The 23,490-nt window shown below is 42.0% G+C and overlaps 1 protein-coding gene across 13 annotated transcripts in view; it reads left to right on the forward strand.

The window, feature by feature from the left end:
* The window catches only part of ARHGAP26 (Rho GTPase activating protein 26), a 465,415-nt gene that overhangs the window by 425,649 nt on the left and 16,276 nt on the right, over positions 1-23,490 (forward strand). For 6 of the 13 annotated variants that reach the window (XR_009694187.1, XR_009694186.1, XR_009694188.1 and 3 more), the window contains exon 21: positions 19,332-19,607. Coding sequence is in view for 10 of the 13 variants with exons in the window: in XM_061151615.1 (XP_061007598.1) it covers positions 19,332-19,607 (276 nt within the window). In the remaining 3 variants the exon portion in view is untranslated. The remainder of the gene's footprint in view (positions 1-19,331; positions 19,608-23,490) is intronic. The other 7 variants (XM_061151618.1, XM_061151620.1, XM_061151624.1 and 4 more) reach the window with 2 other exon arrangements.

Genomic DNA, 23,490 nt, shown 5'->3' on the forward strand with positions numbered 1-23,490 from the left:
AGAATACGCCTGCAATGCAGGGGACCTGGGTTCGATCCCTGGGTTGGGAAGATCCCCTGGAGAAGGGAAAGGCTACCCACTCCAGTATTCTGACCTGGAGAATTCCATGGAATGTATAGTCCATAGGGTTGCAGAGAGTCGGACACGACTGAGCAATTTACACTTTCACTTTCACTGGGATTGCTGCTACAGCCAGGCCATTAGATTTACTACTAATCTTCTTTCAGTAGTTCTTCCCTTCAGAATGGGACCTTTTCCATTAAGTTCACACGGAGTTTCGGGGAAAGGCTCTCTGATTAAGCAAAGAGACTGTGAGGGTGCTTAGGAAGAAATGGAATTTGTTTTTTTTTAAATCCTGAATGGTTAAAATAAAAAGATGCCCTGATCTTTAAGAGAAGGAGCCTTGAACATTCTCCTGTGTGAATGTCTCAGCTGAGATGTTCCTCCTGAAAGAAGCAGCCCCATCCTTGGAATCCGAATCACCCCACCCACTCTTTCCCACTTGGCACTTGTCTTCACACTGGTTGTTATTTTCTTCATAGCTCTTGAAGAAAGTATGTGCTGTTTACTTGTTTGTCTGTTAACACACACACATGAGAATAGTGTTTCCTAAACAATTTTAATCACTTAAGTGATCAAAATATTGTCATTAAAAAAAGTATTTGGGGTAAGTACCTCCAATATGTATTTGTTGTTTTTACTTACTTATTTATAAAGTATTTACCTATCTTACTAATTGTTTTACACACATCAGAAAACATAATAAAATAAAAATCTTATAAGGATCAGATGAAGAATGCAAGTGGAAATTTTGATATTTTCCTCCACCCAGCCTGTGCTCTCACACCCTGCCTTGACCTTCGCTGTGAGTGAACATAAGGTGCCTGAGAGCAGAAACCTTTCTCCCCTGTTTTCTGCTATGTTCTCAGTGCCTGCAAAAGCACCTGCCATGTAGTAAGTGCGCAGGAAGTATTTGTTTAGTAAATATCTATCATTGGATAACAAACAAGATTAAGTCACAATTTACTCTGCCAGGCTTTGAATAGCTGTGGTTTTACTGCATCTGTGCAGGGCAAGGTGGTAAAAACCCTGGGTTTTAGAGTCAGAATGCCTTCCTGATACAATATGTGCTGAATAAGGGATTTACTGTAATGATTCAAATCCTTCACCAAAGAGGTAATTACAGCTTCCTTGATAAGAGCAGAGCTCAGGCAGGCAGACAGGTGGTTTTGAGTTTCCCTTATAACAGATGGCACAAATGGACCAGCTTGAGGCTTTTTGAGGAAACTTGCTCATAAACAGCCTTAAATATATTATTTTTTTAAATGTTTTCCGACACATGTTTTCTAAATAAAGTGAAAAGGCTGCAGAAGATTGAGGACAAGAGCACATATTATGAAGGATGCTGTGAGGAGCAGGCCTCTTTCGGTTTGCCTGAGTGGCAGGAGCAGTGAGCCTGGGATGCACGACGGGGACTCTGTGCCCCGTGGAGGCTCACTGTGCTGAGAAGGTGCCAGAGTGCCCACTGTGGTGAGCCCCCCCCCATCCAGGCACCCTTAAATGTTTGATTGTTTTTTTTTTTTCCCTCTAGCACCATGAACTGTATTATTGCCTTCTCCTGTAAGTTGAAATATCTTTTTTTTTTTCTTTTAAGGAAAATCTCTGTTGGTTCATCTCAAGATTTTTTTTTTTTTTTAAACACCAGGCAGATGGCACAGTGGCCAAGATTTAGGGCTAGTTTCAAATCCCAGCTCATCCAGTAATTAGTTAATTGACTTTAGGCAAAGATCCTTCAGTTTTATGAACTTTTGTCATCTGAAAAATGAGTATAATAGTACCTGTCCTTGTGGTTGTTTGGAAAAATTAAATAAGGTCATGCCTCCCAAAGCTTGGCAGAATTACTGGTATATACTAAGTATTCAATTCAAGTTAGTATTTGTTACCATCTTCTTTTCACCTTCCTTTTGGCTCACTTTAAACATCTGCAGGTAAAATAATCCAGATACAGAAGATCATACTTTGTGGGACTCAGTTTTTTATGTAATGTTGGAAAAGGCAAATGTCTAGAGATCGAAAGTAGATCAGGTTGCCTGTGGCTGGTTACAGGAGCAGGGCTTGGCTGCAAATGGCAAGAGGGACCATTGGGCGCTGATAGAAACATTATAAAAGTGGATTATGGGTGATTATTGCACAACTCTCTCCATGTTGTACATTTACAATGGATTAATTTCATAGTATGTGAATAATCCCTCAATAAAACTACCTTTAAAAATCCTGCTCTCCCAGGAATGCAAAACACAGTAAGTAAATGTTGACTTGATGATGATGATAGTATAGACAAGTGATAATCAAAATTAAGAGAGGAAAAATATTAAATGACAATCACCACCTTGCCTGAAATGAAAGTACACATTTTGTATTAGCTGATTTTGCTCTTTGGGGTAATTGAGTAGGTCTTGGGAAAATATATGCTGTATTTCTGCAAAAGGAAATGAAAAGACTGGTAACTGAGAACAGAAATGTTCAAAATGTGAGCCTTGTTGCACTGAGGTGCTTGAAAGTTTTAAACGGTGCCTGGACAACTTTTTCTTCTTCATTTTAACCATAATGAGGCTTTATTATTTAGAGTGGATTAACACAGTTGTTCATGTTTTGTTAAAATATTTTATATTTATATTATATTTTGTTTAGTCACTATGTTGTATCTGACTCTTTGCAACCCCGTGGACTGCAGCATGCCAGGGAAGTCTGTGTCCTGGCAAACTATCTCCTGGAGTTTGCTCAAACTCATGTCCATTGAATCGACAGTGCCATCCAATCGTCTCATCCTCTGTCATCCCCTTCTCATGCCCTCAATCTTTCCCATATATAATATTATATATGCTACATTATAAAGTAAAACATATACTATGGTGAAAAGATAGGAGGCTGGGTCACAGATGACTGAGTTTAGGCAGCACTACACAGTAGCCAGAAGGAAAAACACCACAAGTGAGCAACCAGAATTACAGACTGAGACACAGGAATCCTTCAAGTCTAGACCAACATGCCTGTCTCCCTCCCCTCCAGGAACAAACTGTCCGAAATACCCCTTATGTGGTACTTGTTGGGCATAACCACCCTAGACAAGCAAACAAGTAGCTGTACATAGAGCTGTCATGACAACACTGAAGTGAGGGCTGTTCTTTTTTTGTGATATTCTGATGTCTGGCTTCCTTGGCTACCAGAAGTCTTACCCTGCACCTCTGGTGGATCCACAAACCTTTACTAATTGCTTTGATCCTGTGGGGTTTTTTGTTGCTGTTTTCAGCCTTTCAGTTCAGTTCAGTTCAGTCGCTCAGTCATGTCCGACTCTTTGCGACCCCATGAATCACAGCATGCCAGGCCTCCCTGTCCATCACCCACTCCCACAGTTTACTCAAACTCATGCCCATCAAGTCGGTGATGCCATCCAGCCATCTCATCCTCTGTCGTCCCCTTCTCCTCCTGCCCCCAATCCCTCCCAGCATCAGGGTCTTTTCCAGTGAGTCAACTCTTCACATGAGGTGGCCAAAGTATTGGAGTTTCAGCTTCAGCATCAGTCCTTCCAGTGAACACCCAGGGCTGATCTCCTTTAGGATGGACTGGTTGGATCTCCTTGCAGTCGAAGGGACTCTCAAGAGTCTTCTCCAAACTTTCAGCCTTTAGATATCATCAATTCCAAAGAAACTGACTAAGCACTCACAGTATACAAGAGCTACCAGAATAGTAGCAAAACTACAGTGCAAAATGGGGTCAAGACCAAAGAGACATTGTCCTTGAGGATTCAAAAGAGAAAGACCTCCCTTTGTTTTGATAAAAGAGAAGCCTCAGGTGGGAGTTCAGATTTATATGGGCTTTGAATGGTAGATGGGCAGTAGTTAGTGGCAAGGGGAGAGACCTTCCAGGGGAGAAAAACATCATCAGCAAGAAAGAACATGGCAATAGAAAGCTTACAGCATGCCCATGGCACAAATAAACCAGTTTGACTGGAACAGGGGTTGGAGAACGATGGCCCATGGTCCAAATCCAACAAGTTACCTTGTTTTTCTTTGTTCTTATTTTTACTTTATGGCTCATGAAGTAAGAATGGTTTTTACATTGTCAAACTGCCACATTTAGAACATTTATGTAACTATGTAATACCCGTAATTTTGCCTTTTGTTCCACAAAGTCTAAAAAATATTTACTATGTGACCCTTAAGAAAGTTTGCTGACTTGGAGCAAGTAATGACTCCAAAGAAGAGCACTGAGGATGTCTTGTGAAAGACATTCAAATGACAGGAACCCAAGTAGCTTAGGGAAAAAGTGGAAATCATAAGCTTACAATTTTGGAAAATCTCAGAGTGAATCTAACTTTGAGCACAATTGAATCCAGGAGCCCAAATTATTATTTTAGTTGGCTCCTTTTCCCTCTTGTAAAAAAACAAAACAAAAAACTTCATTTGCAGAAAGATGCTTGCCATGTAATAGAAAAAAGCACTCTCTGGTCATCCTTAGCCAATACATTTAGGTTTTGCATCCATGAAGAAGAGCATTCATGTATTAGACCCCATGGATGAACTGTGATCAGTTACCTGCTCATTCTTCACTCACTGTGGCCAGAAAGAAGGGAGTCCTCTGATTGACTAGCCTGGATCACATGCCAGCCCCTGCAGTAACATCGGTAGGACACTGGACCTTCCTGTGTTGCTTGGGGTCTAAAAGAACTTCTCCAAATGAACCAGAAGAAAAGGAGATGGGAAACTGGTGGACACAAGTAAATTGTAATTACGTATTCCACTCTAGTAGGGCAAGCAATTTATTCTACATACAGTATGTACTGGAGAGTTAATGAGTGGGAAACAGTGTTCATTGAGCAACATTCAGCAAGTTGTTATTAAGCTATGTGTTTAGGAGGTTTGTGTGGTTAGGATAGATGAGATAGGGTGGATTGAAATGGTAAAAGATAAAGAAACCAGGCTAGGGATTTTATAACAGTCAGCTGGGAAGGCTGTGGTCTTCACCCTAGAAGCAGTTGGGGAATCATTGTGTGTTTTATGTAAAGAAATCATATGATCAGACTTGCATTTTGAAGTGATCACTAGAAATGGTTCTTTTGGGTTAAACATCTGTATTGAAAATCTTGTTGACATTGTTAGTTGGCTTAGTCACTCATAAACTGTTCAGGGTAAATTTGGATCTACCTCAGATCTGAAAAAATAGAAATTTCAATTTTGTGAGATTAGAATTAATGGTATTTTGCTTTGTCTGTTTTCATTGACTTCTCAGTGGGTGTTTGGTTTTGGAGTCTAAGAACTAGAGAATATAAAAATCATTTTCCTTCACTTTGTTTTTGTTCACAGATGTTAAATCTCTTTTTCACCACTGGAAAGGGTGACTTTGCTGGAAAATCATTTAAAGTTTTTTCCAGTCAAGTCAATAAGCTCCCCAGAAGCAAATGAACAAGGGGTGAAAATCACCATGAAGCCCAGTGAGATTGCATTTCTTCATTGCAACCCAAACCAGCCATTGTGGAAAGTGAGCATGGTCGAAGGGAGAAAGTGGGTTTTGTGCATGCTCACATCTGTGAAGCAAGGCCAGGGGTGGAAAATATAAATGGAGTAGGAAGACATTTGGGGAGGTTAAAATCAGATCAGAGGCAATTTGCCACGTGTTTAGACTAAAGAATAAACACTAGAATTTGAGGGAAGCCAGCTATTTGCTTTGGGGGGCGGGGCAGTGGCCCCGCCAGTGGCCTTCACATTAAAGTCTATGTCTCCTTATCTCTCTGTTTCATGTGCCTTTCATGGTATCTGGACCAAGCATTGTACTGTGTAGTTTAATTTAATTCTCCTGGATATTATCTTCAGCAGAAGTGCTTTTTCTATTGCTGAGAATTGTGAACATAGCAAAATATTTTAGGCTACTTTTCCAAGGAATCCTCTTTCCCCAGGGTTACTGTTAAGCTGAAGTATCTTGGGCCACCTCTGCTAATTTTAGATATTCCTTTGTTTTCATCAGTGGACATTTAGATTCCTATTAAGTCCTTTTACCTCCTTTTCCTCTCCCTAGTCCAAACAGGAAATATTCCCTGAGAGCAGACTGTATAGAAAGGGATGCCAGATGGCCAATGACTTGAGGCAGTGTTGTTAACTTGTTGTCCAGCCAGCTCAGAATGCGACACTGGAGATGTCCCCCTCCTAGGGCGAAGGAAGACACTGTTGATTTACTGTAATAACTTTACCTAAAAAAAAAAAAAAAAGGTCTCTAGAGCAGTCAACACAATTTCTCAGTGAGGACAGAGGATGGAAAATTTAGACCTTGCATATGGAAGGGCACTCAGTAAATATTTGTTGCTTGTATTTGACTGAAAAAGAAGAGAAACAGTAGAAACAGTGGGGAACTGCCAACTGTATTGTGCAACCTAAACCACGGATTGGTGTAACAGAGACAAAATGGTCATCTTGCCCCTTTTAAGCATCCCTCCTCTAGAGAATAAAAGTAGCCATTTGTATGATTAGGGAGAGCATTTCTTCTATTAACATGATTTAATTTTTTGGTTTTAAATGTAACGTATTAATTGTAGAAAATATGGAAAACATTTTAAAAGCACAAAGAATAAAAATCACCCAGAGAATACTATTAATATGCTTACTGTCCTTAGGTATGTCTTAAGATAGATGTGTACATATTTTTTTATTATATAGAAGAGTGCATGAGAAATATACAAATTCACAAATTTATCTTCAGCAGCTGCCCCCCAGGTCAGTTCAGTTCAGTTAAGTCGCTCAGTCATGTCTGACTCTTTGTGACCCCACGAATCACAGCACACCAGGCCTCCCTGTCCATCACCAGCTCCCAGAGTTTACTCAAACTCATGCCTGTTGAGTCGGTGATGCCATCCAGCCATTTCATCCTCTGTCGTCCCCTTCTCCTCCTGCCCCCAATCCCTCCCAGCATCAGGGTCTTTTCCAACAAGTCAACTGTTCGCATGAGGGGGCCAAAGTACTGGAGTTTCAGCTTCAGCATCAGTCCTTCCAATGAACACCCAGGACTGATCTCCTTTAGGATGGACTGGTTGGATCTCCTTGCAGTCCAAGGGACTCTCAAGAGTCTTCTCCAACACCATAGTTCAAAAGCATCAATTCTTCAGTGCTCAGCTTTCTTCACAGTCCAACTCTCACATCCATACATGACCACTGGAAAAACCATAGCCTTGACCAGACAGACCTTTGTTGGCAAAGTACTGTCTCTGCTTTTGAATATGCTATCTAGGTTGGTCATCACTTTCCTTCCAAGAAGTAAGCGTCTTTTAATTTCATGGCTGCAGTCACCATCTGCAGTGATTTTGGAGCCCCAAAAAATAAAGTCTGACACTGTTTCCACTGTCTCCCCATCTATTTCCCATGAGGTGATGGGACCAGATGCCATGATCTCAGTTTTCTGAATGTTAAGCTTTAAGCCAACTTTTTCACTCTCCTCTTTCACTTTCATCAAGAGGCTTTTTAGTTCCTCTTCACTCTCTGCCATAAGGGTGGTGTCATCTGCATATCTGAGGTTATTGATATTTCTCCTGGCAATCTTGATTCCAGCTTGTGCTTCTTCCAGCCCAGCGTTTCTCATGATATACTCTGCACATAAGTTAAATAAGCAGGGTGACAATATACAGCGTTGACATACTCCTTTTCCCATTTGGAACCGGTCTGTTGTTCCATGTCCAGTTCTAACTGTTGCTTCCTGACCTGCATACAGGTTTCTCAAGAGACAGGTCAGGTGGTCTGGTATTCACATCTCTTTCGGAATTGTTCCACAGCTTATTGTGATCCACACAGTCGAAGGCTTTGGTGTAGTCAGTAAAGCAGAAATAGATGTTTTTCTGGAACTCTCTTGCTTTTTCAATGATCCAGCAGATATTGGCAATTTGATCTCTGGTTCCTCTGCCTTTGCTAAAACCAGCTTGAACATCTGGAAGTTCATGGTTCATGTATTGCTGAAGCCTGGCTTGGAGAATTTTGAGCATTACTTTACTAGCGTGTGAGATGAGTGCAATTGTGCGGTAGTTTGAGCATTCTTTGGCATTGCCTTTCTTAGGGATTGGATTTTCCAGTCCTGTGGCCACTGCTGAGCTTTCCAAATTTGCTGGCATATTGAGTGTAGCACTTTCACAGCATCATCTTTCAGGATTTGAAATAGCTCAACTGGAATTCCATCACCTCCACTAGCTTTGTTTTTCGTGATGCTTTCTAAGGCTCACTTGACTTCACATTCCAGGATGTCTGGCTCTAGGTGAGTGACCACACCATTGTGATTATCTGGCTCATGAAGATCTTTTTTTGTACAGTTCTTCTGTGTATTCTTGCCACCTCTTCTTAATATCTTCTGCTTCTGTTAGGTCCATACCATTTCTGTCCTTTATTGAACCCATCTTTGCGTGAAATGTTCCCTTGTTATCTCTCATTTTCTTGAAGAGATCTCTAGTCTTTCCCATTCTGTTGTTTTCCTCTATTTCTTTGCATTGATCGCTGAGGAAGGCTTTCTTATCTCTCCTGGCTATTCTTTGGAACTCTGCATTCAAATGGGAATATCTTTCCTTTCCTCCTTTGCTTTTCACTTCTCTTCTTTTCACAGCTATTTGTAAGGCCTCCTCAGACAACCATTTTGCCTTTTTGCATTTCTTTTCCATGGGGATGGTCTTGATCCCTGTCTCCTGTACAATGTCACAAACCTCCGTCCATTGTTTATCAGGCTCTCTGTCTATCAGATCTAGTCCCTTAAATCTATTTCTCACTTCCACTGTATAGTCATAAGGGATTTGATTTAGGTCATACCTGAATGGTCTAGTGGTTTTCCCTACTTTCTTCAGTTTAAGTCTGAATTTGGCAATAAGGAGTTCATGATCTGAGCTACAGTCAGCTCGCGGTCTTGTTTTTGCTGACTGTATAGAGCTTCTCCATCTTTGGCTGCAAAGAATATAATCAGTCTGATTTCAGTGTTGACCATCTGGTGATGTCCATGTGTAGAGTCTTCTCTTGTGGTGTTGGAAGAGGGTGTTTGCTATGACCAGTGCGTTCTCTTGGCAAAACTCTATTAGCCTTTGCCCTGCTTCATTCTGTACTCCAAGGCCAAATTTGCCTGTTACTCCAGGTGTTTCTTGACTTCCTACTTTTGCATTCCAGTCCCCTGTAATGAAAAGGACATCTTTTTTGGGTGTTAGTTCTAAAAGGTCTTGTAGGTCTTCATAGAACCATTCAACTTCAGCTTCTTCAGCGTTACTGGTTGGGGCATAGCTTGGATTACCGTGATATTGAATGGTTTGCCTTGGAAATGAACAGAGATCATTCTTTCATTTTTAAGATTGCATCCAAGTACTGCACTTCGGACCCTTTTGTTGTCCATGATTGCTACTCCATTTCTTCTAAGGGATTCCTGCCCACAGTAGTAGATATAATGGTCATCTGAGTTAAATTCACCCATTCCAGTCCATTTTAGTTCGCTGATTCCTAGAATGTCAACATTCACTCTTGTCATCTCCTGTTTGACCACTTCCAATTTGCCTTGATTCATGGACCTAACACTCCAGGTTACTATGCAGTATTGCTCTTTATAGCATTGGACCTTGCTTCTATCACCAGTCCCAACCACAACTGGGTATTGTTTTTGCTTTGTCTCCATCCCTTCATTCTTTCTGGAGTTATTTCTCCATTGATCTCCAGTAGCATATTGGGCACCTACCGACCTGGGGAGTTCCTATTTCAGTATCCTATCATTTTGCCTTCTCATACTGTTCATGGGGTTCTCAAGGCAAGAATACTGAAGTGGTTTGCCATTCCCTTCTCCAGTGGACCACATTCTGTCAGACCTCTCCACCAGGACCCGTCAGTGTGGGTGGCCCCACATGGCATGAAACTAAGCCCCCCAGGTAAGAAGGACAATGTCGCTGGGACCCCAGCGGAACTCACAACTCTCATTTTCTCCTTCCCTCTAACAATCCTTTCCCTCTCTGTGGATAACTACTAGTCTGATGTTTATAGTAATCAATTCCTTGTTTTTATTTATATTTTAGCTCTTCAATACAAATTCTAGGGGGCTTCCCTGGTGGCTCAGACAGTGAAGAACCCACTTACAATGCAGGAGACCCCGGTTTGATCCCTGGGTCAGGAAGAGCCCCTGGAGAAGGGAATGGCAATTGTTATTTGCAATAGTAAGGTCCCATGAAGTAACTGCAAACGCTGGATTAGCAAGTATCTAACTATTGCTCCTACAGGAAATACAGGATTAGGTTCCTACAGCCTCTGTTTATGATGTTTTTGTCAATTTATTAATCCATAACCTTGTTTTACATGGATTTCTATTTAAAGACACTTTGTTTAATATTACTATTGATTCATTAACATTCAGCTCGGGACCAGCAGGGCTATAAGTTATGCCTGAGTAAAGCTTATTAAGCACATGTTTTCTTTGTGAAGCATATCCCAGCATTCTTGCACATAGGGACCCTGCAGAGCTGGAACAGAAGGCAGAGCATCCCTTTATTCAGCCTCAGCTGGGAATGTGCATGTTGGGTGACTGAAGTTTTTCATCACTCCATATGTGTCCACAAATGACTATGAAAGCACCTTGAGTATTGATTCTGGACTTACAAATAAATTTTAGGAAATAGGCGAATTCACAACTACAGATCCATCCGCATCCCTAAAATGCAACATTTTGTTTTATTATTTTGAGTCTGGCTTCTTTTGCTCAATAGTTTTAAAAGTCATTCCTGTATAATAGCTATAGTTTATTCATTTATTATCATTATAGTAGAATGAACAATTGTATTAATATACTAAAACTATTTCTTCATTCTACTTTTGCTCAACTTTTAGCTTGTTTTGGGGCTTCCCCAGTGAGTGGCTCAGCAGTAAAGAATCTGCCGGCAATGCTGGAGATGTGAGTTTGATTCCTGGGTTGGAAAGATCCCCTAGAGGAGATGGCAACCCACTCCAGTGTTCTTACAACCCACTCCAGTATTCTTGCTGGGAAAATCTCATGGACAGAGGAGCCTCGGGGGTAGGGGGTAGGGAGCAGGGACCACAGACCATGGGGTTACAGAGTTGGACACGACTGAAGCAGCTGAGCATGCACCCACTAGCTTGTTTCCAGTTTTTGTTTTTTACAGATAAACTGCTCAACACATTCTCATACATGTCTTTTGGTACACATACACACTGTGCTCTAGGGTGCACATCTGGAAATGAACTGCTGAGTCACAGAGCATGATAAATTACTCATTTTTGCTAAGTAATACCAACCTGTTGTCCAAAGTGGGTAGAGCAGTTTACAGCCATCCTCCAACAACATGTAAGAATTCCAGTTATTCCACTTCTTGTAAACACTTGGTATTTTCAGCATTTTGATGTTACCTCTTTTAGTTGTTCTGGTAGGTGAGCAGGATCATCCCTCTGTGGTTTTAATATATGCTTCTTGCATTACAGAAAGTGTGAGCACCTTTCTTTTGCAATTTCTCTTCTGAAATCCCTGCCCAAATGTCTTGCCCGTTTTTGACTTGGTTGTCTGCTTTTTCTTACTGATCATGATCAGTAGGAGTTCTCTGTATAGTCTGGTATGTGTTCTTTTTTAGTGTATTTATATGTTGTAGGCCATCTTTTGCTGTCTTTTAACTTTGTCTGTTGATACATAAAAGTTCTTATTTTAATATAGTCACATATATCGATATTTTACTTTATGGTTAGTGCCTTTTATGCCCTATTGGATAAGTGTCAATCCCAAATTCCCAGAATTATTCCCTGTTTTATTGTTTGCCTTTGGCATTTAGACCTATAATCTGCTAGGAAACCATCTGTTAGGTATGATATGTGGAATTGGTCATGTCATTTTTTCCGTATAGATATTTGATTATCCTAGCGCCTAGTGGAAGAGTGCTTTCCATTAGTATTATAAAGTAATATGGGCTCATGATTTAAAAACTCAAAACAGTATAAACAAATGTAAAATTTTAAAAAGTGAATGTCCAGTCCATTCCTGTGGACTCAGTCCCCATTCTTAATCCCCTGAGGCAGTTGCAGTTTCTTGCCTATAGATTTTAAGAATAGTTTAAAGAACCCTAGCATTAGAATGGTGACTTTAAAGCAAACTTAAGTTATGCCTCAGGACAGGACAAGATTGAATCTAGTGTCACTATCATTCTGTTTGTTACAGTGAATGCATTTGCTTTTGTAGTATCTTCATTATGTAGAGAATGACAGTTGTATTGCACTCAGTTTAAGATAGTAAGAAGATACTTGGATTTCTCTGCAACCACTTCAGTCTTATGAAATAGCAAATGTTACCTTATAGATCCTTTGAAGTGCTCCCAAAATGTTTTTGAGTTTCCTTAAAAATCGCTTCATAAATTGTGAGGTTATTTAGTTGAAAGGAAGTAAATACATTTTAAGAACCAGTTCTGATGTAACTAAAAAGTGATTTTGAAAAAGATTGAGGGACTTTAATAGGAAAGAATAATCCCCTTGGTAAGTACTGTGCAGCATAGAGCACACCGTTCTGTTTCCCCTGCTGGTCCTTTTTCTCTTGAGGGTTTTCCCCTGCATGGAGTAATCGAACTGAGATCATTGTCTTTTTACTTACATTTTAACATTGCATCTTTACTTACAATCCAGAGTTTTGCCCTCTACCTCGTATTTCTTTATTATTCTATGTGAGAAGAAAGTTCAAGTGATTGGCTTCAGAGAGCATTAAGGATAACAGATTCCGTATTCTAAGATTTTAGATTTTATTTAATCGCAGAATTATATGTCTTTCCCAGAATACTCCATCTGGATTTGACACTTGTTTGGAACTTTAGAAAAAAAATTTTTAAGCTAGAAAACAGCGCTGCTGCCCTGTAGACTAGTCAAGCTATTTTAAAAGCAACTTATTTAAAAACCATTTTAAAAGCAATTGTATATAATTGCTAAGGCCTTAAGGGGATTTCACCAGCCAGTCTCATTAAAATAAGAATCAGGACTCTGTTATTGTCTGAATAAAAATATGTATTAAATTATATTAGATGAAAAAAATTATATTAGACGAAGGGAAAGAATCTGTAAATACTGTGCATACTTGTAAGAGTCAGAAAAAAATACAGAACAATGCATCTTGGGGGCTTGTGGTTTTCCTCTTGTAAAGTTGTTTAGCACATACTGAACATTCAGGACATAGATAAGATACATGTGAAGAATATGTTCAAATTTCCAACAAATTGAAATTGGTTTTTGTGTCATCTGGGGCTTCCCAGGTGGTGGCTCAGTGGTAGAGAATCTGCCTACAGGAGGAGGTGATGCCCTGCAGGAGACACAGGAAACATGGGTTTGATCTCTGGGTTGGAAAGACCCCCTGGAAGAGGAAATGGCAACCCACTCCAGTATTCTTGCCTGGAGAATCCCATGGACAGAGGAGCCTGGCGGTCTACAGTCCATAGGGTTGCAAAGAGTCGGGCACGACTGAGCGTCTGAGCACTTTGTATCATTTACTCTGATTCACTACTATCTAGTTTACTGGTATTCCTTTTGACCCTGTTTTCCAACTGAAGTTTGATTTTCCTTCTGTTTTTATGGCACTTTAACTGAGGACATAAAGAGGTATTTTCCAAGGAAGAAAAGTTCCCTAATTTGGGATTAGATTAGATCGGACTTTACAAGTTTTCATGGGATTTTCTCTTGTCTCTCATTATAGGGGGAAAGAGAAAGAAATGCAGGCCTCCTGCCTTGAGTTTAATAGCACCATCTGCTCCAGGCCTAATGGGGAAGGGGGACTGACGGAGCAGTCAATCCAGGCCTGAGATCCATGACCCAGAACCTGGCCGATAGGTCACAGACCACTGCCTGGCAGAGAGATATCAATGTCGGTTTTGTGACCTCTCCCTAGTACGCTGCCAGCGAGACACTCTTTGGCTCCCCTGTGTACCTCATCTCTCCAAGTTAGTATTGTCTTTGAGGATCCTACACTAAACCAACCACCCACCACTCCCTGTCTCTCTTGGGTGAGCCACACCACGTGGCCAGGGGTCCAGCACCCCCCAGGCTCTGGTAGTCTGACTCTATCCATCTGCCTGTCTCCTTTCCCACGCGTCCTTCTTGGCAGAATGCCCTTTAGAAAATTAAACTTTGCTTCCAGATAGAAACAACACAGGAGAGGAATTGTATTCATTTTTCTGCAAATGCTAGGAAAGAGAAGAGTCCGAGGTAACTTTGTGGACTGGGTAGGGGTGGTGGGGAAATCTATCTGATTTTTCAGAGTGGTGATTGTGCTGGTGGGGCCATCGTGAGAGGGAAGGGGCAACCCCCATTTGCTGTTGCGGGGAATGCAATTTAGTCTAAACTGCTGCAAAGCTCTTTGCTAGGATGTATCAGGACCCTTAGGAAAGGCTCCTAGCCTTTGACCCATTAATTTAACTTCCAGGAATTTATACTAAGGAAACAACTGGAGACAAGCAGTGGTCTGTTACAAGAATGTGAATTGCAGCACTATTTCTTAAAGCTGAGGGGGGATAATAGTTCAAATGTACACAATAAGAAAAGAGTTACATAAATCAGGCTATACCATACAGTAGACTCCCCTTTAGGTCTGAGAATAATCTGGGGGGGGGTTGGAGAAAGGCCTTCAGGGGGTCATCTGCTAAGATTGTGGTTTTAAAATTATTTTTCTATCCTAACATCAGTTGCTTTTTAGCCTCATTAATGAGGAAAGAGTTTTATGATTTTTGGAATATATCCAAAGGTTACTTAATGACATCAGTAAATGCTTACATGAAAAAAGCATGCTACTATGTATATAGTATTATCTACAACCCTCCCCTCCCCCCCATATTATCAGTGGCATAAATTATGTATGATTTTACTGCTTTTCTTTTGATATTTTTTCATTTCTTCATCATCTATAATTTTGCATATCAGAATTAAAGAAGATCAGCTTTCTTATTAATGGTCAGCTGGCTGCTTATCTTGTACCGGCTCAGGATTTTCCACTCCTGTGCTGTGGAGCCACGAGAGGGTCTGCCACATCCGTGATCAAACTGGGAGCCTGCTGGGGCAGCCCTGTCCACAGCCCAGTAGGCATGCCCTGGCTGGTACATCAGATGCCCCATCAGTCAAGTGAGTCACCACAGAAGGGTGTCAAGCTGATGATATTGCCACACAACTGTACTTGAACTCTCAGCCACATCCCAGCATGATGCCAGGCCTTTGAGCCTTATCTTCCTAAATCATTATTTCTTCCCTGTCCAGTGAATGTCACAGGGACTGGTTGGGCTGTGTGACTCCTTTTGAGGACACTGTGGACCAGCAAACTAAAGCTGATGCAAGTCTCCCAGTTGAATCAAAACCAGACCAGCAAATGTTCCTTAAAGTTTAAGCTATTGTTGCTGTACTTGGGCCTTGATGTGGGGGCCTGGCAGGACCCCAGGAGTATTTAGGGTGAAAGATGTGCTAGGGCGTTCAGCTGGACTCTGAGGTTGTGGAGAGGCCTTCATGGGTCAAGTGCTAAGAGTGTAGTTATAAAATTATTTTCTTCTACCCTAACATCAATTATTTGTTATCTTTGGCCTCATTAATGGGAATAGAGTTTGAGAATTCAATATCGGAGATTTCAGAGCCAGTAATACCAAAGCTGGCCTTTTTTAGTTTATCTTGGATTTTTTACCATTGCTGTGTCACTTTAAGTAACTTATAGCCAGACACTTCTGTGGTCAGAGGTTAAGATTATATAAATAGTCTTTGGCCATTATCGTCATCCCTGTGCATCTTATTTTCCACCTGTGTGTTCTCTGGGTTGCATCAAAACTGATATATAATGTGCTCTATATTTCTTGGAGGAATGTTTATATGTTTATGTCATTCTGTTGCTACAAGCATCAATCATTGTGGTATAGAAGAGTGTTCAGTAGTATTGTTGACATTTGGTTTTGTTAATGTGACTCTGGAGCACAAGCAAAGTATAATTTCAATCAGTTTAGAAATCATAGAAGTACTGTGGAGTGTACATTTTATTGTTGCACTAAAATGTAGTGGTAATAAGTTCTAAATCAGAGTTATTTTATAGCAAATAAATGTTATTGCTGTAACTAAAATGCAAGCCAACAAATGAAAATCTGTTAGTCGTTAAAAAGCACAGTTAATAATACTATGGCAGTAGACATGGAGATTGAAGAGTAACTTCTTATGATCATTGCAAGTGTCCTGCATTGCAACCATTGTTGTTGTTCAGTCACCCAGTCATGTCCCAACTCTTTGCAACCCCATGGGCTACAGCACTCCAAGCCTCCCTGTCCATCACCATGTCCTAGAGTTTGCCCAGGTTCATGTTAATTGCATCAGTGATGCCATCCAGACATCTCATTCTCTGATACCCTCTTCTCCTTCTGCCCTCAATCTTTCCCAGTATCAGGGACTTTTCCAGAGAGTCATCTGTTCACATCAGATGACCAAATATCAGTCCTTCCAATGACTATTCAGGGTTGATCTCCCTTAAGATCAACCATAACCCCAGATAATTTCAGCCATGTACTAGGTTGCTAAGAGCCACTTAGATATCCAGGGTTGTAAAAAAGCATTCACAGCCCACATTGTGTTCATAGACTAGACTATGTTCCCAGCTATGCCTTTAGCCAAAGGCATGATTCTTGGTACAGTTGAGGTAGGAAACCGGAGGGATTTCCTGTTTATTGTTGTTTGGTCACTGAATCATGTCCAACTCTTTTGTGACCCCATGGGGTGTAGCCTGCCAGGCTCCTTTATCCATGGGATTTCCCAGGCAAGCATACAGGAGTATGTTGCCGTTTCCTTCTCCAGGGGATCTTTCTGACCCAGGGATTGAACCTGCATTTCATGCATTGGCAGGCAGATTCTTTACCACAGAGCCACCAGGAAAGCCCTTCCTACTTATAGAAGCCACTCAAAAAAAAAAAGTCTTAAGAACTTTTTAATTATCCTCTGCTGGAAGGAACAGATTAGTTCAGGCCTCTGGGCCTGGGTTGCTCTCATAAACCTCCAGACTGTCCCTGGTTGGAACCTGAGTTCCCAGGCTGGGCTGCAGTTGGAATAGCCAGGCCTTGCTCACTGACTGGGTCATTACCTTGTGGGAGGGTGGGTGGTTGTGGGAGGACTAGGGAAAGCAAGGCCTTTCTTACCAGCTACTCTATGGATTAATTAAGGACTGACTACCCAGTGGAAATAAGGTAGCACTTCCTCCCAGGACCCAAGACAGAATCAAGTGTGGGAACAGGTATTAAACTAATCATAGAGTAACTGATCCCTTAACTAATGAAGCTTACTTACTATCTTATATTATAGTTGTTTTTTGGTTTGTCTCATCTTGTGAAATACACTGTATGCTCTGCAAGTCAGACCCCTTGGTAAATGCTGAATTGAATTTCATTTGTTGTCTTGATCACACTGTGTGTCCAATAAGTTAGTCATTGCTGGAATAATTGAGAAGAGAAGAGCCATACTCTTCAAATGTAATCTCTTCTATTATATGAATTCCATCTGCTGTATGGAAGTCTTCCATCTACCAGACGGAAGACTGAAGGCAGGATTGAGTATTTTGTTGGGATTTACAATGTGTTGAGTCTATTTGGGTCTGTCTGTTGCTGCATTCCCATTTTCCCTTGCAAATGTGGTAGGCATCTGAAGGAAACTCATAAATCAGTGGTTAAGAAGGTTTCTAGTGGCTCTATAAAGAAACTTGGCATAGCCTCGAGAACCAAAGCAAGTCCTACTACCCAGAGGCAATGCACCGTGGCAGCAAGAGCCTTGTGCTTGGAGCCAGCAGGTTGGGGTCGAAAACTCGGCCCTGACACTTAGAGCCTGAGTATCTTCAGGTAAGCCTCGAATTGGCCCAAGTTCCCATATCTATGAAATGGGAATTATAATAACACCTCTTGGCTAGATAGTTGGGTTAAATGAGATTCATTAATTTAGTGAATAATTATTTCCTGAAAACCTCTTAGGCACTGTTTTAGAAGTTAGAGGTACAGCAGTAAACAAAACGAACAAAAATCCCTGCTCATAGAATTTATATTCTAGAAATACAATACCATAGCGGCATTTACTAAATGTTTTCATTCAGTTAGTCTGAGGATATTCGACGAACTCACACAATGGGATTTTACTGTACACTTCTGTAGGAATTTATATTACAACTGTAGATAATTAAGGCCATTATTGAGTCTCTCATCTGAGTTGAAGATATCTCATTAAGTAGAACATTTATGTGTTCTTGCTAAATCCTGGAATGTTTAGACAGTGTGTTCCCTGGAATTGGATTCATACAGTGCTTGGGTCAGAAAGGCCAGCTGCCGTCCAGGGCTGCAGGTGGTGTGGCTGGGTGGTTTCTGCGTTGTTTTGGTGTTTGCGCTATCTATGCCTTAATGCAGTTTCACAGAGTTGCTAAGATGTTTGTTTGTATAATTTGTAAAATAAGTCAAAGGGCTAGCATGACTACTTAAAAGCCACCAACCATGTATGTTATAGTGAGTGATTTCAACCTTTCCTGTCCAGCTTTTTGATCAGCCACCCATCAAAGAACAAATTGACAGATTTAAGCTTTAAGTTCATTTTTTCATTGCCTTCCATCTTGGACTTTTTCTTTGAGTATCAAGATGCCCAAAATCCTTGAAAAGAGAAAGAATAAGCCTGGAAAGCAAACCTCAGAGGGACAACTGGGTGCTGCACACAGTTGTGTGCCCTCTCCTGGGAGGTGTGTGTCCAGACCCATCCTCCACCTGCAATCACTTTCCTAATGCAGTCCTTCTCTGGGTCTCCAATGGCACACAGCCCGTTTAGTTAAAAATGTAAACAGGAAATCGTTTCCTGGTGGACTGGCCTGTGTGGCACTCCCCACCCCCACCCCCAAAAAAAACGTCATTTTTGCTGAGACACAACTTTCTAAACACATAGCGGTGGAAGCTGGAGGCTGGTTGTAAGTTAACCCTGCCCCAGATGGAGGTCAGTGATAGGATGTGGGTGTGGGAACCCATGGATGTGGCTTCAGGACATTTTTCACTGATGGCCAAAGGCACAACAGACAACTGCAGAAGCTCCTGTCACCTAGAAAGCAGTTGCTCTGTGGGGCAAAGAGACATGTTACTATCCAAGGAATTCCAGAACAGGCATTACTTGGAAGACACGGAGGTTTGGTCTGGAGAAATGTGACTTGGCACTGAAGACACAGCCTGGGTTCAGTGCCCCTCCAGTCTCTCCAGCTCCCTGTCATTCAGCCTCGCCTGAACCTCCTGTGCTCCCGCTGTGGTTTCCCTGTGTGCTGACGAGTTTTTTGGTGGTTATGTCTTGCAGCCCCCCGAATCCAAGCCCAACTTCACCCCTCTCGCCATCTTGGCCCATGTTCTCGGCGCCATCCAGCCCTATGCCCACTTCATCCACGTCCAGCGACTCATCCCCCATCAGGTCTGTTGCAGGGTTTGTTTGCTTTTTTGTTGCTGCCGTTGTTCTCTCATTGGCTTGGTCCTCTCTTCATGCAGTGTTCAGCCTCCTCGTCAACTTTGTTCCCTGCCATCCAAACCTGCACTTGCTTTTTGACAGGCCAGAAGAAGCAGTTCGCGAAGACTCCAGGTAAAATCACGGATGATGATCACTCTGTTCCTGCTTATCCAAAGCTGGTCAGGGATTCCAGCCTCAGAGACCAAAGCTGGGAGGGACCATTTGCATGAACCAGCATGGCATTTTTCATGCCCCTCTGAACCCTTCCTCCAGTTTCTGAATTTATTTGTGGTGCCTAGAGTTTGGGGAGAGAGTGCTTCTTGAAAGGGCTCCTGTTTAGATTGCTCTCTGAATCAGGAAGCTCTCTGCACTTTAGAACAAGATAATTTCAAAGGGAACAGTGCTGAGACACATGCCGGCCTTTTCTCCCCTCATTTTTATCAGGTAGCATCAGGCAACATTTATTTGTGGAGTTGGGTTTCTGGCCATGAATATTGACACCTAGATGATGAGACCCAATATTGTAAAGTAATTAGCCTCCAACTAATAAAAATAAATGAAGAAAAAAATAGATGATGAGACCCAGACCAGTTGGGAGAGAGACAAATATAATACAGAATAAATTGTTCCTTACCTTCCATGCAGTCCCAGGAACCCTTGTGCTCCCAGCCTGAGTCTGTCTCCAGGTGTCATGAACCCTTAGCTCTTATGGGAACAGGTGACACCTCTTTCTGTGAGTTGACCTAATTCTTCCATCCAAGGCCCAGGCTGTAGTTTTTCCCTGTTTTGATGACACGCAGACTTAATTCTTTGCATTTGAGTTCTTTGGAAAAAAGAAGCTGTTTAAATCCTACAAAAGAATTCATGAGGATGCTGCAGAGTCCCTCCGCTGTGTAGGTCCCCAGCATGTGTGTGTCTTGCACTGATAGTCTGTGCTTTCAGATAGCCAAAACACGGAGCCTAGTTATAAGCTTCATCAGTACTTCAGACCATGGCAGTGTTTTCTCATCCATCTTTTACTCATAGCTGGTTTTCTCCAACGGAGAAAGCCTCCCTAGCAGAGAGGCTTAAATAATCAATAAAGCTGTGTCTCACTTTAAAAAAAAAGAAACACCATGCTATTTATACATATGTACATACATACATGGGTGCTCCCCAGGTGGCACAATGGTAAAAGTCCGCCTGCCAGTGTGAGAGATGTGGGTTCAATCCCTGGGTCAGGAGGATCCCCTGCAGTAGGAAATGGCAACCCACTCCAGTATGCTTGCCTGGAAAATTCCATGGACACAGGAGCCTGGCAGTCTATAGTCCATGGGGTCACAAAGAGTTGGACACAACTGAGCGCGTGTGCACACACACACAGATTACTTTATTCTCCTCCAGGTACTTCCATATCTATCATTTTGTTGTATCTGCATGTGAGAATGAGAGAAGAAATGGCCTGAACCCTGTTACAGAGAAAGAAAACTAAGGCACAGAGAAGTGACTTGTATACAGTCACATGACTCATGAGATCCAATCCAGAATTCAGGACTTCTTGCCCTCAACCAGCACTCTTTCCTCCAAATACATGGGTAGCCCCAATTTTGAGTTTTCATGCTTCCCAGCCCAATAGCCTGGCCTGCTTTTCTAGGTTTTATGTCTAGCTTTTTCCTTGAAAATGGGAAAGAGAGAGCTTTTCACTATATCCTTTTATCCTCACCCTGGGAATAAGGTAAAAATACAGATTATACTTTTCTTGACACTCAGATTATCTCCTAATTATTTCTTAGGTACATTCTGGGAGATGTTAACTTTCAAGGACAGCAGATATATGGCTTGAATTGTTCTGGTTAGATCATTGATTGCCCCATGAAGACCTGAACCAGAGCCAAAATATGCCTCCTTCATTTTGATCAAAAGAAAGTAAAATCTTCAGAACATTAGCCCTTGAATAGAATGGGTTGGGGGACTCAAGCCAGTAGAATCATTCAGATAAACAAAACTGAAATGTGCTCTGCTTTGATGGTTTTCATTTCTCTATATCTCTAAGCTTTGGGGCCCTATTGCCTGTCCAGTATCTCCACCTCTCCACTTCTGTCACCCAGAAATTTCCAGGTTTAACTCTTTTAGCTATTCCTTTTCCAAAGTATTTCCAGATTGGCAGAGGACAGTAGCAGCAGAATCTGTACTCCCCACGTGTCTGGGTTCATGATTACTCAGGACCATTCACCAATGGCCCTCGTTGTAATGGTGCCATTTGGATGATGCTGTTGCACAACCCTGTAGGATGCTGCCGTTTTGAAATAGGCAAGACAGAGTAGGACTTTCAATTGGCTATCACTGAGCTGACCATGTGTGCCAAAGCGAGCATGGATGGGGACACAGCTGGGGAGCCAGCCAACAAAAGGCAAAAATCCCATAATTGCTGTTGCAATATGCAGCCAAGAGGTGGGGGCATATACCCATTATTCAGGTCCAATGAACCATTCCCCCAAATCCACTTCCAGAACTTGAAGTTTCAGATTTCCTTCCCTAGACAGAGCTTTTAAAAATAAAAACTTAATTAGACCTAATTAATGGGCCCATGAACTTCTATATAAACGTCTTCTCTGGAAGAGGTTTGGTCCCCCCTCTTCAAAGCATTGCTTTGCTTGTTAGTTCAAGCTCAGGAATGGAGGTGCCTTTCACAGCACGGCAGAGAGAGGGGACTGGAGGAGTGTTCCCTTTCCTTTCACTTGTACCCCTAGAAAAGGGGTACCCCACCCCAAATTCCTAACTTGGAATCACACAAGGGCTCCTGGAAATTATGCCAAAATGATCAGACTGTTGCATCTCGCCAGTCTAGCTGAGCCCACCTCCCTGGACAGTGCAGACAGTGGGTTGTCATTTTGCAGAGCTTGCAAGGGCAGTTGAGGGAAACTCCTCTGAGTGCTTTCCTGGCCCCATGCCATGCTCAGAGGCAAAAACTAAAAATGAACTAGCAGAAGGTTCCAAGCTTGTTTGTGCCCTTGAAAGCCCCACTGAGGTCTGAAGGGCACCATCACAGAAGAGTCACGGGCACCCCAGGCTCTCTGTGTCCAGGGTAGAGGTGCTCTGTGGAGAACAGGGAGCAGAAGAACCAAAGTGGAGATCTTTTGTTTCTTTAATCAGAGCCAAAACCCACAAATAAAGCCTGTGTGCCAACAGGATCTGTTTTGGTAGAAACCCTACCTAATGCAAACCGCTCAGGGCTTTTGATAAGGAGAGAGTGACATGGGGGTCTGTGGGACTCGGTGGGAATCAGGCTAGCAAATTCTTACAAAGAGGAAGCTTTCCCCTGGGTAGGGCTGCCAGATGTAGCAAATAAAATGAAGATTCAGAATATCCAGTTATATTTGAATTGTAAACCACAAATGTTTGTTTAAGTATATCCTGTGCAATATTTGGGACATACACTAAAATAGTATTCCTCGTTGATCTGAACTTCAGATTTAACTAGCTGCCTTGTGTCTTATTTGCCAGCCCTTGTCCTGGGGAACAGGAGTAGTTCCTTTTAGAAGTAGCCCTTGTATCATTTCTCCCATTCTTGGCTCACGTGCTGTGGAGGTAGGAGGAAGCCCTCTTGTAGACTGTCATTCACCTCTTAATTTGAAACAAAAGCAAGATTTTCTCCTGACCTTTGTTCTTATATTTAATATGCTGCTTTATTGAATGTTATCATTGTTAAATCTCCCAAACCAGGTATTAGTGGAAAATTTACTCCTCTTGAAAGACAGTCTTGGGCATCTGAGGTATTCCCCCTGCTTCCTTCCTGCCAGACACCCAGCTGATTTCCCTGGCTTGTCCCTGTTTTGTCCCATTCCTTGTATTTGAGGAGGTTAATAAGTAACCTCTATGAAAACCCAGCCAGAGAATCCTTGCCTCAGATGATTTTTGCCTCACTTCTTATCTCCCGTCCCTGGTCCCTGTCCTCTGCCCGCAACTGCTCTACCCCGTCCTCCAGGGACAATGACCCTGGCTCGTGGCCACTGCATTCTCCTTCCACGTTCATGTT

This window comes from Dama dama, chromosome 9 (genome assembly GCF_033118175.1).
Source record: "Dama dama isolate Ldn47 chromosome 9, ASM3311817v1, whole genome shotgun sequence".
Classification (NCBI taxonomy): Eukaryota; Metazoa; Chordata; class Mammalia; order Artiodactyla; family Cervidae; genus Dama; species Dama dama.